This window comes from Barbus barbus (assembly GCF_936440315.1).
Source record: "Barbus barbus genome assembly, chromosome: 47".
NCBI lineage: Eukaryota > Metazoa > Chordata > Actinopteri > Cypriniformes > Cyprinidae > Barbus > Barbus barbus.
The window spans coordinates 13,918,353-13,932,237 of NC_136725.1; the positions used below are offsets into that span (position 1 = coordinate 13,918,353).

Here is a 13,885-nt window from a genome sequence, read left to right on the forward strand (position 1 = left end):
CTGATATGCTGTTGACCCAGTTACCCTACATCCTATAATATGTTAATCCAACTGACAGCATGAAATGTTGCAAATCTTAATCTATTAATTAGAAAAAAATTGCCAATATTATAAGAGCAGCAGAAGTTCTCTCTTGAGCGACTTAAATGTTGTATGATTGATTTGTATTCTCTGTGTCTCAGGACGGTGGGAATGCCCCTGGCATCAGTGCAGTGTGTGCCAGCGCGCCGCTGTCTCATTCTGCCACTTCTGCCCCGCCTCCTTCTGCCGAGAGCATGAGAGAGGACGGCTGGTAGTGTCTGCCCTGGACAACCGGCCCTGCTGCTCAAACCACGACCCCCAGAGACCCTTAGGGCCTCAGGCTAGCCCTAGCCAGGTCGCTGTTAAGAAGGAACCGCTCGAAGCCGGAGAGGAGGGGGACGGCAATGAGGAGGAAGACGACGATGACGAGGGGGGAGAGGGAGAGTGATTGGGCCAAAGCACCGAGGAAGCATTGAAAACCACATCAAAGTACATGAAAGTTCAAGCTACAACAAACCATAAAGTAGATACATGCAGCTAGCTGGTTCACTTTTCAATTAAACCAAGTGGACTTGATAAACTGGTTTGATTCATTCCAAATCTACAGCAGCTGGTATGAATTTTTCGAACATATCACAATTTACGCCCTCATGTCAAATTCATACGGGCTTATATTACAATGTAAGCTACTCATTTCTGGTTTTATAAGCAAAACTTCACCGCTAGTTCTCACTGTTTTTCAGACGTGCTCTGTTTCGGCAAAAAAAAAAACCTTCTCTGTTAAAACGACGCCTTTCAGCGGCAAAGTCAGTTTCCACATCTATGGTACTTAAAAACACTCTATAAACACTTTAAACCAAGAACTTTATTTATGTACCTCATGTAAATAGCAAAGACTGTTGTAATAGGTGTCGGGCGCAACCATTCGCCCCTCGCCAGTAGGATTTCACTACATTTCTGAATATGAACCTGTCGTGGTAACATCTAAAAAAGAAAAAAAAAGAAAACAAGAGTGATTCACAAGACATAAGAAGTTTGTTCAACTGCCGCCCCATTCCAGTGAGTTTGTGATTTGTAAGATATACAACCATTAATATATTTATGTCGATGTTTACATCCATTCACAATGTACAGTATTATTCATCTGTATTAGTCAATTTGATATCACTAATCGTATTGTTGTAAATGTGCCCTTTTTGTCAGAAAAATTGCATTATTGCTTGGCCAGAACTGTATTGCCGTCATCTTTCAGTCCATTGAGTAACGACGCAGCATAATTCAAAGTTATAAGTGTTAGAAATAACTATCGGTCACCCAAGAAGATCAGTTCTGACTTGTACAAACGGTAACGTTTGGTGTAGTGTTAAGCCACATATACTCCAACACTGCCATGTGTCTTAAACGAATATTTACCATTGTGAGTATTGAACAGGTGCCAGTGTGTATATCAACAACGAGGACCCCATATCATTTTTCTGAACAGCGCTAGTTGTGAGACTGTGATTACAATCTTTAATTAATGTGGGGGGGGTTTTCTCTCTATTTTTTTCTGTTTACATATGTTTCCAAAGTGTAAATATAATCAGATTTACTGTTATGTTTTGTTTTCAATAGTTGAGATTCATATTTCACACCTAGTACATTGCTGTACAGTCAAAACTCATTTCAAAGGTATCAAACCTTAACCGCACACTTTCATTTATCTTATCGGTTACGTTCGGTTGTATTAACACGCGCTACTTTGCTAAAACCGAACTGTCATGTAACGTGGGAGGGTTGTACGATTTACGGCAGAGTGTAGCATAATCCTCTCTGTGACTGTACTTGATGTGAATCTACTTAAACTCAATAGCTTTGATGCCTGTGCTGTAAAGTGGAGCTGTTACTCTCTTGTTACTGGTAGCTGTGCAGTCGTGCTGTGCCACAGTTTGCACAGATGAAGAATCGACGAATCTCGACAGCTTCGGCACATGGGCTTTGTATACTTCCTCGTTAGTCATTTCACATGAAGGTTTTGTAGACCACAGTACAAGTATTATTCGTGATGGCACCACCAGTATGTTTGTCACTTTATGGAAAGGAGGGAAAGCGCTGCAAGTTTTCATTTTACTTGAAATGTGTCCATTTTGCCTTTGTTCAAGTCTGTTTTTTTTGTTGTTTTTTTCGTCTCGCAATGGAGTGTTATTTGTGGATATCTGTACTGGATTCTTACATCCGACTGCAAATTTAAGGAATTCTGACGATTTGACTGCCAAACTGAGATTTGTATGTTTATGAAAATACTGTATGCTCTTGCATCTGCGTCTTTGAAACATGGAAGGCATTTAGGGTCTCTTTTGTGTAGAAGCCCATTTCTGCCTTGGAATAAAAAGTAGTGGTGTTTTTTTTTTTTTAATTTTTTTTTTTTTTTTCAGACAGAATTGTGGGATGTGAACTTGGAATTGTGAGTTTATATCTCACAGTTCTCACGTTTTTTCAAATTAAGTCAGAATTATGAAATGAAAGTCACAATTGCCTTTTTTATTTTATTATTCTGTGGCAGAAAAGGGCTTCAATACTTTTGTGTCATGTTCTGATATGTGATATTTTTATAGTTTACATTTATTTTTGTATAGCTTACTTTTATTTTTTTAGAGGTCATAGGCACTTTTGTTCCTGAAACGCCAATATTTGCCCTTAAATTTATAATGAAAATGATCAAGAAAATTGCAGTTGGCATGATGCAAAGCACGTTTTGCCTGATCTGTTGGTACTATTATTTTTTACTAATATTTTCATTTCTATTTTCTTTATTTGACCTTCATTTACATGTTTAATCAGATAGAGATGATCATTAGAAATTGCCAATGACTTTTTCGGAATGACTTGTTTGAAATGTCCTTTTCTTCTGTTTATGCAGTGGTTCGATCACTGATCTGACTGTAATTGATTTGTTGCTATATCGGATTTGCCGCATCAAATGTTAAAAGTGTATTACCTCCATTGATTTCAGTGTTTGGTGTCAGTGCACTGTACTTTGTGTACATTTTTTATGTGTATTTGAAGTTGTCTATCATTTTGTGCTATCCGAGCATGTTCTTTGTTGCTTAACTAAATTTACTAAAGGTGGTGTCCTACCAGCTTACACTTTGATTTCTGTGTACTGATTTCACATTCCTCTTAAATAGACTGTTTACTAATTCTTGCTACTGAGTTACAGAATTTGTGTAAAGATTAATGTGATATTGTAATATTTTTCACCATGCACATTAAATCACATTACACACTCCAACTGAATAAAACTTATCCTAAATGATATGGCTTGGGTAGAATGTATGTCCTCTCCAAGTTTTCTAATGATGTACTACACATGGATAGAAATTTATTTGGCTATGTTATGTAGCCTGTCATTGCATTGTGTAAGAGAATGATGCTTGATCAACTGTACATAGTCAACAGCTAAAAAAAGAAAAAGAGGGAAAAAAACTAAATTGTCCTTATATTGTAGTGTCATACAAATGCTTGTAATATTGCTTCTGAATGTTTGTGAACCTAGAAACATTTTGTACATTTCTTGTATTTTATTTGACCAACTTTTGAGATGCTTTTCTTCAGAATTCACAATTTATTCTGAGAGTACTTTAAGCAACATTCCACAGATTTAAACGTTTTCAGACTTGCCTGGTTTGACTTCAATAAACTGTAATGAATGTTCAAGTGTTTCTTTGAATCCGCATCTGAATTGAGTTTGTCGTAATTGACGCTGCCACATATTTAGTAGTGTATGATAAAGCTTTGCTAAATGTGCATATTTTTGAATGTTTACTTTGAATAGGGTCCAGCTGCTAAGGAAATTTGCATGTGCAAAAACTGTCGAGGGTTGGGGCTGTGTCTCTAGAGGGCGTATGATTCATAATTACGACTGATATGTCCGAATCGATTCTTTTGAAACGTTCTTTATTCAATGATACATTCGAGTCATCTCGTCGTATTCACAAAAGTAACGTTTAGCTAAATATTACTGCCGTTTATCACTAATTTTCCCATTAATTTTCTTAACAGTAAACCCTCAGAAGGATTTGAAATGTATCAAAAATATTTAAAACATTATTTGTAATGGAGTTTTAATACACTTGGAAAGTAAATAGTATAACAGTATGGTCAGTGGACAGCTGGTTTAAGTGAATTAAAAAATAATAATTTTGACAAATTGAACTTACTCTATGTTGCTATTTTAAAAACTAGTTCCAAAGTCTTCAGGGAGGTTCATAAACTCCCTTTAAATTCGCGTGATTCACACAGGCTCTGCGAATCGGCTCAATCGAATCAGTAAAAAGAACCGGTTCAAATGAACGATTCCTTCGCGAATCGGACATCCCCAGACAGGACTGACGTGTTATGTCAGTGTATGGACTGCCTCGTCAGACCCTTCATCGCTGCTCAGCTGCTGCTGGACATGTCAAATATATATGATAGACCTCACGAAATTCTGTTCCGGTGGCTGCTCTCAACAGCCGACAAGGCGGCGGTTTAGACGGAAAAGGAAAGAATCCGAAGGTCGGTATCCAACTCCGAACTGCAGACAAAAGACGGAGGATGCGCGGTGTCGTATTTGCGGAAATGTTCGTAAGCAAATATCACAGATGTGGCGCGGGAGGGTCGCGCGGCTGGTGGCAGCACATCCTACAGATTAACGATCCGTTTGTCTCCCGTGACACACTCTCGTGGTGCCCTAACGTTAGCTGTTTCACCAGGAAATATCGATCCTTTCTTCCGTGCTGGGAAAAAAACAACTGCTAAAATTAGCTGTATTTTGAAACGTGGTAGCTGACTTCTAGCAGGTTTGACCATCTTAGACCAGCAACAAACTGGCATGTTAATACTGGTTTAAACTATAGTGTAGACCAGGGATCCTCAAATCTGGCCCATTCCTGCAGAGTTTAGCGCTAACCCTAATCAAACACACCTGAGCATGCTAATCAGAGTCTTCAAGATCATTAGAAAGTCACAGGTAAGTGAGTTTGATCAGGGTTTGAGCTAAACTGTGGAGCAGATTGGACCTCCAGGTGAAGACCTGAGGAGCCCTGGTGTAGACCATCTTGGACCATCTACCAGCTGTTCATTCTGTCTTAAGATGGTAAAACCAGTTGGAAATGGTTTCTTGCTGGTCCAAGGTGGTCATTGCTTGGTGACCAGCAACATAACAACTACTAGCTGGTTATATATAGTATACTAGGTGGTCAGATTGGGTTTTGGAACATGGTAACTTGCCAACCAGCTTGTAATGACCACCAGCTAGAAACCAGATACCACTTAAACTAGCTTTTCTAACAGAGTTCCATGCTGGGGAAAAAAAACAAAAAACGTGTTCTAAATCTAGCTGTATTTTGGAACATGGTCAGGTTTGGTCGAAGTTGTGTAGACCATCTTAGACCATCTTGTTTATGCTGGTTTTAACTGTAGCATAGAGCATCTTGGACCATCAACTAACTGTTCGTACTGTCTTAAGGGGTTTAAGCTGTTTTAGAACATGGTAGATGGTTTCTTGTTGATCCAAGGTGGTCATTAATTAAGGACCTACAACAAACCAATTACTAGTTTGTCATACTTGGTGGCCAGGTTGGTTTGTGATGCAACTGGTCAACCAGCTTTTAATGACCGTCATAAACAGCTAGAAACCAGATACCATTTTAAACTGGACTTTCTAACAGGGTTCTGTGCTTCAGGCACAATAAATGTAATATTAAATCCCCTTTTAAGTAACACTAGTGGTTTCTTTTCTTCTTATGGGTTTATTATAATACTAACCAGTTCAAGTATCACATTCCCTGTCATATCTTCATTTCATGTTGGTGGAAGGTTGTTGGTGATGCAGTTTATCTTGGATGTTCCTGGTTGAATTCTCAGATCCTTAATTCTGTCTTTTGTATTTAAATTACGATTTCAGTTTAATGCAACAATCATCTTCCACGTTTTCCAGATTTTAGGTGGAGGTGTCGTCGATGACAAACCAGGACCAAAGATGAGGAAGAGTTTTGATAATGGGTTTATTGCTGAAGTTATTATACGGCTGCTGCTTTTAGGTGTTTTTCTGTAAGTACACTTTTTGCTTGATCAAATACTCTACAAATCCAGTTTTATTTGTGGGTTTGACGAATCTAACCAGTAAACTCCTCTTTCATAACCTGTTATGCTAGTTTTTTTGTTCGGTTTTATAGAGCTGTCGCCCAATAAAGCGAGCGACAGGTTCTCTTGCAGCTGTGTGGGAAGATTTTCCCGTCTCTTGAGCTGTGCCTGTGTTTGTCTGTTTTGTGGAGATGAGGATTGTTCTCTCAGGCTGTTATTATGCTCTTGTAGCGTGACGGAGGAGCTTCCTCCATTCAGCCGTGAGATCCAGCCTGAGGAACTCTGGCTCTATAAGTTCCATCCTGTCAAAAAGGACCACGTTCCTACCCGCTTCATGTTTGTAAGTGCTTACAACTCATGTTCCGCCATGGAAATTCAGTTGAATATAAAATGCATGTGTGGTGATGATAATGGGGAATCTCGTTGCTGTTTTTCTCTAATTAACTTTTTGAAACAGTCTATCGCCCTCTTCACTCCATTGCTGGTTATTTTCTTATTTGCCTTATTGAAAAAAGGTGGAAAGGGAGACGTGAAAGAGGCATCTTTGGGTAAGAAATGTGTGAAAATTTACTGCTTACTACATTATTTAACCTTACAGTAAAATATATAATTGTTTATATACTATAGACCAAAGTAAAAAATAATGTTGTTTGAACATATATTATAGAATAGTTGTATGCCTCCCAGTAATGTTTATTTAGAGCAAATCATTGTGAAATATAGTTGTGTTGATGATAGTAGATTATGAGATATATGATATAAGATGATTTCATAATCTTGAGTGTTATTGCCAGTTAACATAAATCTCTGTATATTGTTTGTATGACACAGCTGTGACTTTGACCCTGGTGTTAAATGGAATTTTCACTAATGCAATCAAGCTAGTCGTGGGCAGGTGAGTGAGTAATGTAAACTTATTACAATGTTAACTTTGCACTAGATACTTTTATATTACATCTGAACATCTCCCATTGACTGGCTTTGAGTAGAGAAAAATGAACCACTTATTGAAAGCCTAGTAAAGGAGACTTGATACCCTCAGGCCAAGTTCTTTTTCCCATTAAACTTAATTTCTGCCTCCCTGGCAGGCCACGGCCTGATTTCTTCTACCGTTGTTTCCCGGATGGCCAAATGAACCCAGAGCTTCACTGTAGCGGTGACCCGGATGTAGTAATGGAGGGAAGGAAGAGCTTTCCAAGTGGACACTCTTCCTGTAAGAGCAGCTGCTGGGTTTAGTTTATTTACAAATGAAACACTATTTTCAGAGTTTTGCATCTATAATCTGATATATTTCTGAAACAAGAAAAAGGTAAGATGGGACTTTTGTCTGCCTGAAATTGATTGGATCATAAGAAGTATTTTATACAAAGATTTAGGGGTGTGACGAGACACAAGACTGGATTCACGAGAACGAGATAAGATTTTTAGACTTTAAAACAAAAAATAAAAACAAATCCTCAATGATGAAATATATAGGGAAAAATAGTCTTTTATTCAACTGAAAAACACAAAATGCAAAACATTTAGATGCATTTTGAAATCAACGTGTACTTTATGAAATTATATGCAGTAATAAACATGTAAACTAGAGTAAAAAACTTCACAATTTTTAAAAATAAATTGCGGATCACGATTCTGAAAAAAAAAAAACGATTAGAAAATTAAACACAATACCGTAATTTACTAGTGGTTCTGACAAAATGTTCATCGCTTAAGTCTTTTAGAAAAATACATTCATTTGAACAAAAATAAAATACATCAAGGAGTCGGTGTCTCAGTTCATAAAGACTCGTTTCACTGAAATCTCCTGAATGAATGATTCGATGTCAAATACATTTTTTTAAACTGGTTGTCGCCACCTCCTGGCGGAAGATAAGTGTTACAATACAAGTGTTAAGATACTTTCGTTTTGATCGCTAGACAATAAGTGTTTATCCCAAACTATAAACTTTCTCCCAGTTATTTAATTCTGTTATTTAAATGTCTGTAACACAGAAATAATGATGTGTGGTGTTGCTCTTTCTGGATCAGCAGCAGATTTGAATGTCTTTAAGACGCTCACGATGTGAAACCTGTGTTAGTGGAGTTGTTGGTATGAGCAGCGCGTGTTTTCTCGCCACCCACATCCGTGAAGAACAGCATTCACATCGGAAGCGTGATGATGGCCGACCCTCTGATTCATTAACATGGGCTTCTCATGCTCCACTGACACTCGCGATGTTAAACAGTCGTAATAGACAGCTGAATCGTTGTCATTCAGAAATAAGATCGCGTGGGTGTTTGAATCAAGATCGCAATTTTTTTAACAATTAATGGTGCAGCTCTAATGTAAACGCTGCAAAATGTTTCGCGAGGATATTGTCACGTTCTCGCGAGACACATCTGATCTCGCGAGATCTCGTCACACCCCTACAAAGATTACAATGACTAACGTTTTTATTTATTTTTATTTATTTATTTGAGTAGACTGCACAAATGAGTCAAGCACAATAAAACTTGCAAGATGTATTAAAGAGGTTAATAGGGGTCATTTTGATATTATGTGGACGTTAAACTTATTTTATGCCCTAAATAAAATCAAAATTATTTAGTTGTATAATATTTATTAAAATTGTAATCTGTATTTATTTAAGTAAATTTAATAAATAAATACAATTTAATCAAAATATAATACAGACGTGGTCAGAATTGTTGGCACATATGGCACATATTGTCTTGGTAAATATTATCAAAGAAGGCTGTGAAAATTAATCTGCATTGTTAATCCTGTTTAACTTTTATTTTAAAAATTTACAAATTTAACCTTTCATTGGAGAATAAGAATTTAAAATGGGAGGGAATATCATTATGAAATGTTTTTCTCTAATACACATTGGCCACAAGTAACAGTACCCTTTTATTCAATACTTTTTGAAACCTCTATTTGCCAGTTAACAGCTCTAAATCTTCTCCTATAATGCCTGATGAGGTTAGAGAACATCTGACAAGAGATCAGGGACTCTTCCTTCATCCAGAATCACTCCAGACACTTTAGATTCACAGCTCCATGTTGGTGCTTCTTCTCTTCAGTTCACCTCACTCATTTTCTACAGTGTTCAGGTCAGAGGACTGGAATGGCCATAGCAGAAGCTTGGTTTTGTGCCCAGTGACCCATTTTTGTGTTGTTTTTGAGGTTTGTGTTTGGATTATTGTACGGTTGGAAGATCCAAACATGGCCCATTATAAGATTTCTAATGGAGTCAGTCACTATTGATTTTTTTTATCTGTTGGTACTTGATAGAAACCATGATGTCATGTGGCCAAACAAGATGTCCAGGACCTCCAGCAGAAATGTAGTCCCACAACATCATAAATACAGCAGTATATTTAATTGTACACATGGGGTACTTTTTATCCCTGTGTTCACCAAACCCATCTTGAGTGTTTGCTGCGAAAAAGCTAATTTTTTTTAGTTTCATCTGACCATAGAAGCCAGCCCCATTTGAAGTTCCAGTTGTGTCTGACAACTGAATATGCTGGAGTTTGTTTTTGGATGAGCTAGGAGAATTTTTCTTGAAACCCTCCCAAACAACATGTGATGTTTGACTTTTTTTTCTTTTTTTTTTTTTTAAGGTTTTCTGATTCCAAAACTCAACCTTTCTCTACAGTTCTCCAACTGTGGTCCTTGGAGAGTCTTTAGCCACTCAAACGGAGCATTAGGATGATATAGACACATGTCCTCTTCCAGGCAGATTCATAACATTTTATGTTGATTGGAAATTCTTAATTATTGCCCTGATGGTGGAAATGGGGAATTTTCACTGGTCTAGCTCTTTTCTTAAAGCCACTTCACTAATTTATGAAGTTCAGTTATCTTTTGCTGCACATCAGAAATATATTCTTTGGTTTTTCTTATTGTGATGGATGATTAAGGGAATTTGGGCTTTGTTTTCCCTCCTATTTATATTTCTGTGAAACAGGAAGCCATGGCTGGACAATTTCATGTTCATAATCACCCTGCAGTGCTCAAAATTGTGAATATTAATGGGAATATACTTTAGAGATATTTTACTCATAAGAATTACTAGGGGTACCAATAATTGTGTCTAACGTGTATTTGAGAAACATTTCTTTCATTATGAGATTTCCCCCCATTTTCAATTGTTTTAGTTCAATGAAAGGTTAGATTTTTGTGAATTATTATATATATATTTTTTTTAATAAAAGATCAAAAGGATTAACAATGCAGGTTTATTTTCAGAGCCTTCTTTGATCATATTTACCAAGGGTGCCAACAATTCTGACCACGTCTGTATAATTAAATTATTAAATGTAAAAGTTTCTTATTCTTACCAAGGCTGCATTTGTGATTTTAAAAGTGCATTAAAACAATTTTTTTTTTTTATAAATGCACCGTTTCCTATTTGAATATATTTTAAAATGTCATTTATTCCTGTGATAAAAGCTGAATTTTCAGCATCATTACATCAGTCATCAGAAATCTAATATTTGAAAGTTCAGAAAGATCAAAGGAACACAAAATAGAATATCTTTAAGAATCTTTACTTTCACTTTGAGCTAATAATTTACCAATTTATAAATAAGGTGTCCTTTTATTAAAAATGTTTTAAAAATATTTCCAACCTGAAACGTTTGAATAGTAAAAATACAACAGAATAAAAATGTATATTGTCAGCATATTCAGCTACCTGCGACTCTAAAATCATTTTATGTTGTCATAGTTGCGTTTGCTGGTCTGGGCTTCACTGCCCTGTACTTGGCTGGGAAGCTGCACTGTTTCAGCCCAGTTGGCCGTGGTAAAGCCTGGAGGTTGTGTGCCTTTCTCACCCCCCTCCTCTTCGCCGTCATGATCGCCCTCTCCAGAACTTGTGACTACAAACATCACTGGCAAGGTGAGATTTTCATATCCTCATCTCAGCTGTACCTTCATGTTGAGTTTCAAAGCAGTGACATGATCTCCCATTCATTCCCAGATGTGTTGGTGGGATCCCTGCTCGGTTTGGCCTTTGCGTACTTATGTTATAGACAGCATTACCCAGCTCTCAACGACTCGGACTGTCACAGACCCCTCCGAATGAAAGAGGTCACGGTTTCTGCACAGGAACGCAAGCAGACCAACCCAGGCTACCTCTTACCTTTGTAGAAACTTAACCGGACCAACAACCATATACTGTGTGAAAGTTTACCAAGCCGTTTGTTGCGATTATGTCTATTTTTTGTATGTGTGATGCCTGTCAATCAACAAGCACTTCTTGTTTTTGCCTTCCTACACCGTTTTAGACATTCACAGTGAATGTTTTGTGTATTGTAGAGGACAATTTGTATCTTATCAAGCTCTTTGACATTTATATGTGAACTATCCTGGCGAAGAAATATGTGAAAACAGCTTCTATGTAAATTTTAAAACTTTGCAGATGTATTTATGGAGAGCTCCAGTCCAGACAGGAAATTCTCTGATAAATTTGACAAAGTTTCTGACTATTTCTAATGTGTCGACTGGTTTGTGATCAGATTATTTGACGTTTTAGTGTCCGTCAACACTGTAGAAGATTGCTTGCTATGAGGAGACCTTTGCTCTGCGTGTTATCGGTCTATAGATTAGCAAGTGCCATGTGGAACATCACTGTGGGGGAATCTCCTGGAAGTGAGTCAATTAAGTTTTTCCTCTGTAAAAACTATTAGAAATGTTTGATTCATTATTATCTGACATAAAATTAGCTTATAATGAACTAGAGGTCTTGCACTTTAACCAGCAATTAAACCCATAAAAGGAATGTCATATTTTTGATATGTACTTTAATATTCATTTTAGCAAGAAATATTTTAATGAGCTAATTTTATAGCAAGAACATTCCACATTTTGCATGCAACCGCAACAATTTTCTACATTATAGAAATGTAACATCCAAGAAAAAGCACCATTTGGATCCTCGATACAACATGGAAGTTTTATTTTATTTTCTCAGTTTTTATACAAACTGAAGATTTGTCTGTTACACAAATTATTGAAGAAATATCTATGAGATATTAAGTTCGTCAATAACTACAAAACATTTTTCCCAATTTTTTAGAGGGAACCAAATAATATTATAAAAATATTCTACAGAGAACTTTTTTTTTTTTTTGGAAGGGAACCTATACAGAATTTTCCTTAAACGAATGTTCTCAGAATTTCCTGGGAACTAAGAATTGTTAACTGAGAGTCTCATAAAACCCTGAAATTCTTAAGAAAAGAAATGTATAAGTAGTTAGGCATAGTTTGTAATAATTTTTAAAATTAGCGAACCACTATTGAGTAAAAGCTTAATTTGGGCTAAATTTGCAACCTGTTTATTGCAAGTCTCTGGCGTAGATTTTATTTGATAAAACGTATAAATGACCAAAATAATAATTCAAACTGTATTTAGTCATGTTGCAATAAAGTGGTGTTAAATTGCAAACTTGAATAGAAAATAAAACCATGTGTGTGTGATCATATATATATATATATATATGTGTGTGTGTGTGTGTGTATGTGCATGCGTGTGTATGTACAGTATGTATATGTATGTATGTAGCCTATATGTGTGTGTTTGTGTGTATAAACGTGTGTGTGTGTGTGTGTGTCTGTCTGTTCTGTTTATTGAATGCAATTTCAGTTATTCATATAATTATTTACAGGCAAAAGAATATGACATTTGAATGAGTTTTGCTTGAAAATGCACTACATTTATAAAAATGCATTTTTCAAATTTTTTTGTCTAAAATGTATTTCTGATAAAAACCTATGTGCATTCAAGTGGTGATAAAACATGAACACATGAAGACAGAATAAAATAGTTTTTTTTTTTTTCAATTAAAAGCAGAGGCTTGGTTCTTTATTTTCATATATAATATGTTCATATATTCATAGCAGAAAATATTCTGAGGGCTGTCAAATTTAGGTGAAAATCATCCAAAATGCTGGCGGTGGCTGGCAATTTTTTTTTTAAATGCTGGCGGGGAAAGAGTTAAACAGAATGACCATTTAGCTCATATATAAGTTAGGATTTTGACTGGTTTGCATTTTTGGTCACTACATAAACTGCATTCTTATATGTGACCCTGGACCACAAAACCAGTCATAAGTAGCACAGGTATATATATACATTTTTTTTTTCAATATTTAGATTTTTTTGCACCCTCAGATTCCAGATTTTCAAATAGTTGTATCTCGGCCAAATATTATCATATCCTAACAAACCATACAATGGAAAGCTTATTTATTCAGCTTTCAGATGTGTTTAAAAAAAAAAAAGACCCTTATGCCTGGTTTTGTGGTCGAGGGTCACATATTTATGTGATTTAAGATCATGATTCTAAAATGTGGAAAATAGTAATAATGAACAAGTGTGTGCCCAGTGTGTTGAATTGTCTTGTCTAACAACTGTTTAAATATTTAAAGTTACATTCAAATGGAAATTCATTCACCACTGTGGATTTTCTACATATAAACACTAAAGAAAACGTATTGTGCAATATTGAAAAGTGAGTCATTTATTATTCTGAGTCCACTGCGCATGTGATTATGAGCATCATAATTTCAGATCTATTGACTCATAATGACCCATCACGCCACAGTGAAATGCCGTTGGTGTTGTTGATTGGTGGTCATTTAACAATCCCCCTTTTAGTCGACCTTTAGACACAAAGACCACTTATAAGATTTCAGCTCCTGGTAGATTTACCTCAGACTTGACCACCACCGTGAACAACAGTGTGAGGTTCGCTCTCTCTGTCA

The 13,885-nt window shown here is 36.3% G+C and overlaps 2 protein-coding genes across 3 annotated transcripts in view; both read left to right on the forward strand.

Annotated features, from left to right (window-relative positions):
* Positions 1-3,455, forward strand: part of nsd3 (nuclear receptor binding SET domain protein 3) — a 28,686-nt gene extending 25,231 nt beyond the window's left edge. For both annotated transcript variants that reach the window (XM_079410717.1, XM_079410718.1), the window contains one exon: positions 183-3,455. In XM_079410717.1, the coding sequence (XP_079266843.1) occupies positions 183-469 (287 nt within the window). In that variant the 3' untranslated portion in view covers positions 470-3,455. The remainder of the gene's footprint in view (positions 1-182) is intronic.
* Positions 3,456-4,398: 943 nt separating this feature from the next.
* LOC306865453 (phospholipid phosphatase 5-like) lies at positions 4,399-11,609 on the forward strand (the record flags this gene model as incomplete). The annotated part of the gene is given in 9 exon segments (XM_079410053.1): positions 4,399-4,426; positions 4,429-4,622; positions 5,981-6,093; positions 6,358-6,466; positions 6,584-6,674; positions 6,958-7,021; positions 7,215-7,339; positions 10,848-11,018; positions 11,100-11,609. Coding segments are annotated over 9 exon segments (1,065 nt in total). The 3' UTR covers positions 11,270-11,609.
* Between the last annotated feature and the right edge of the window lie 2,276 nt (positions 11,610-13,885).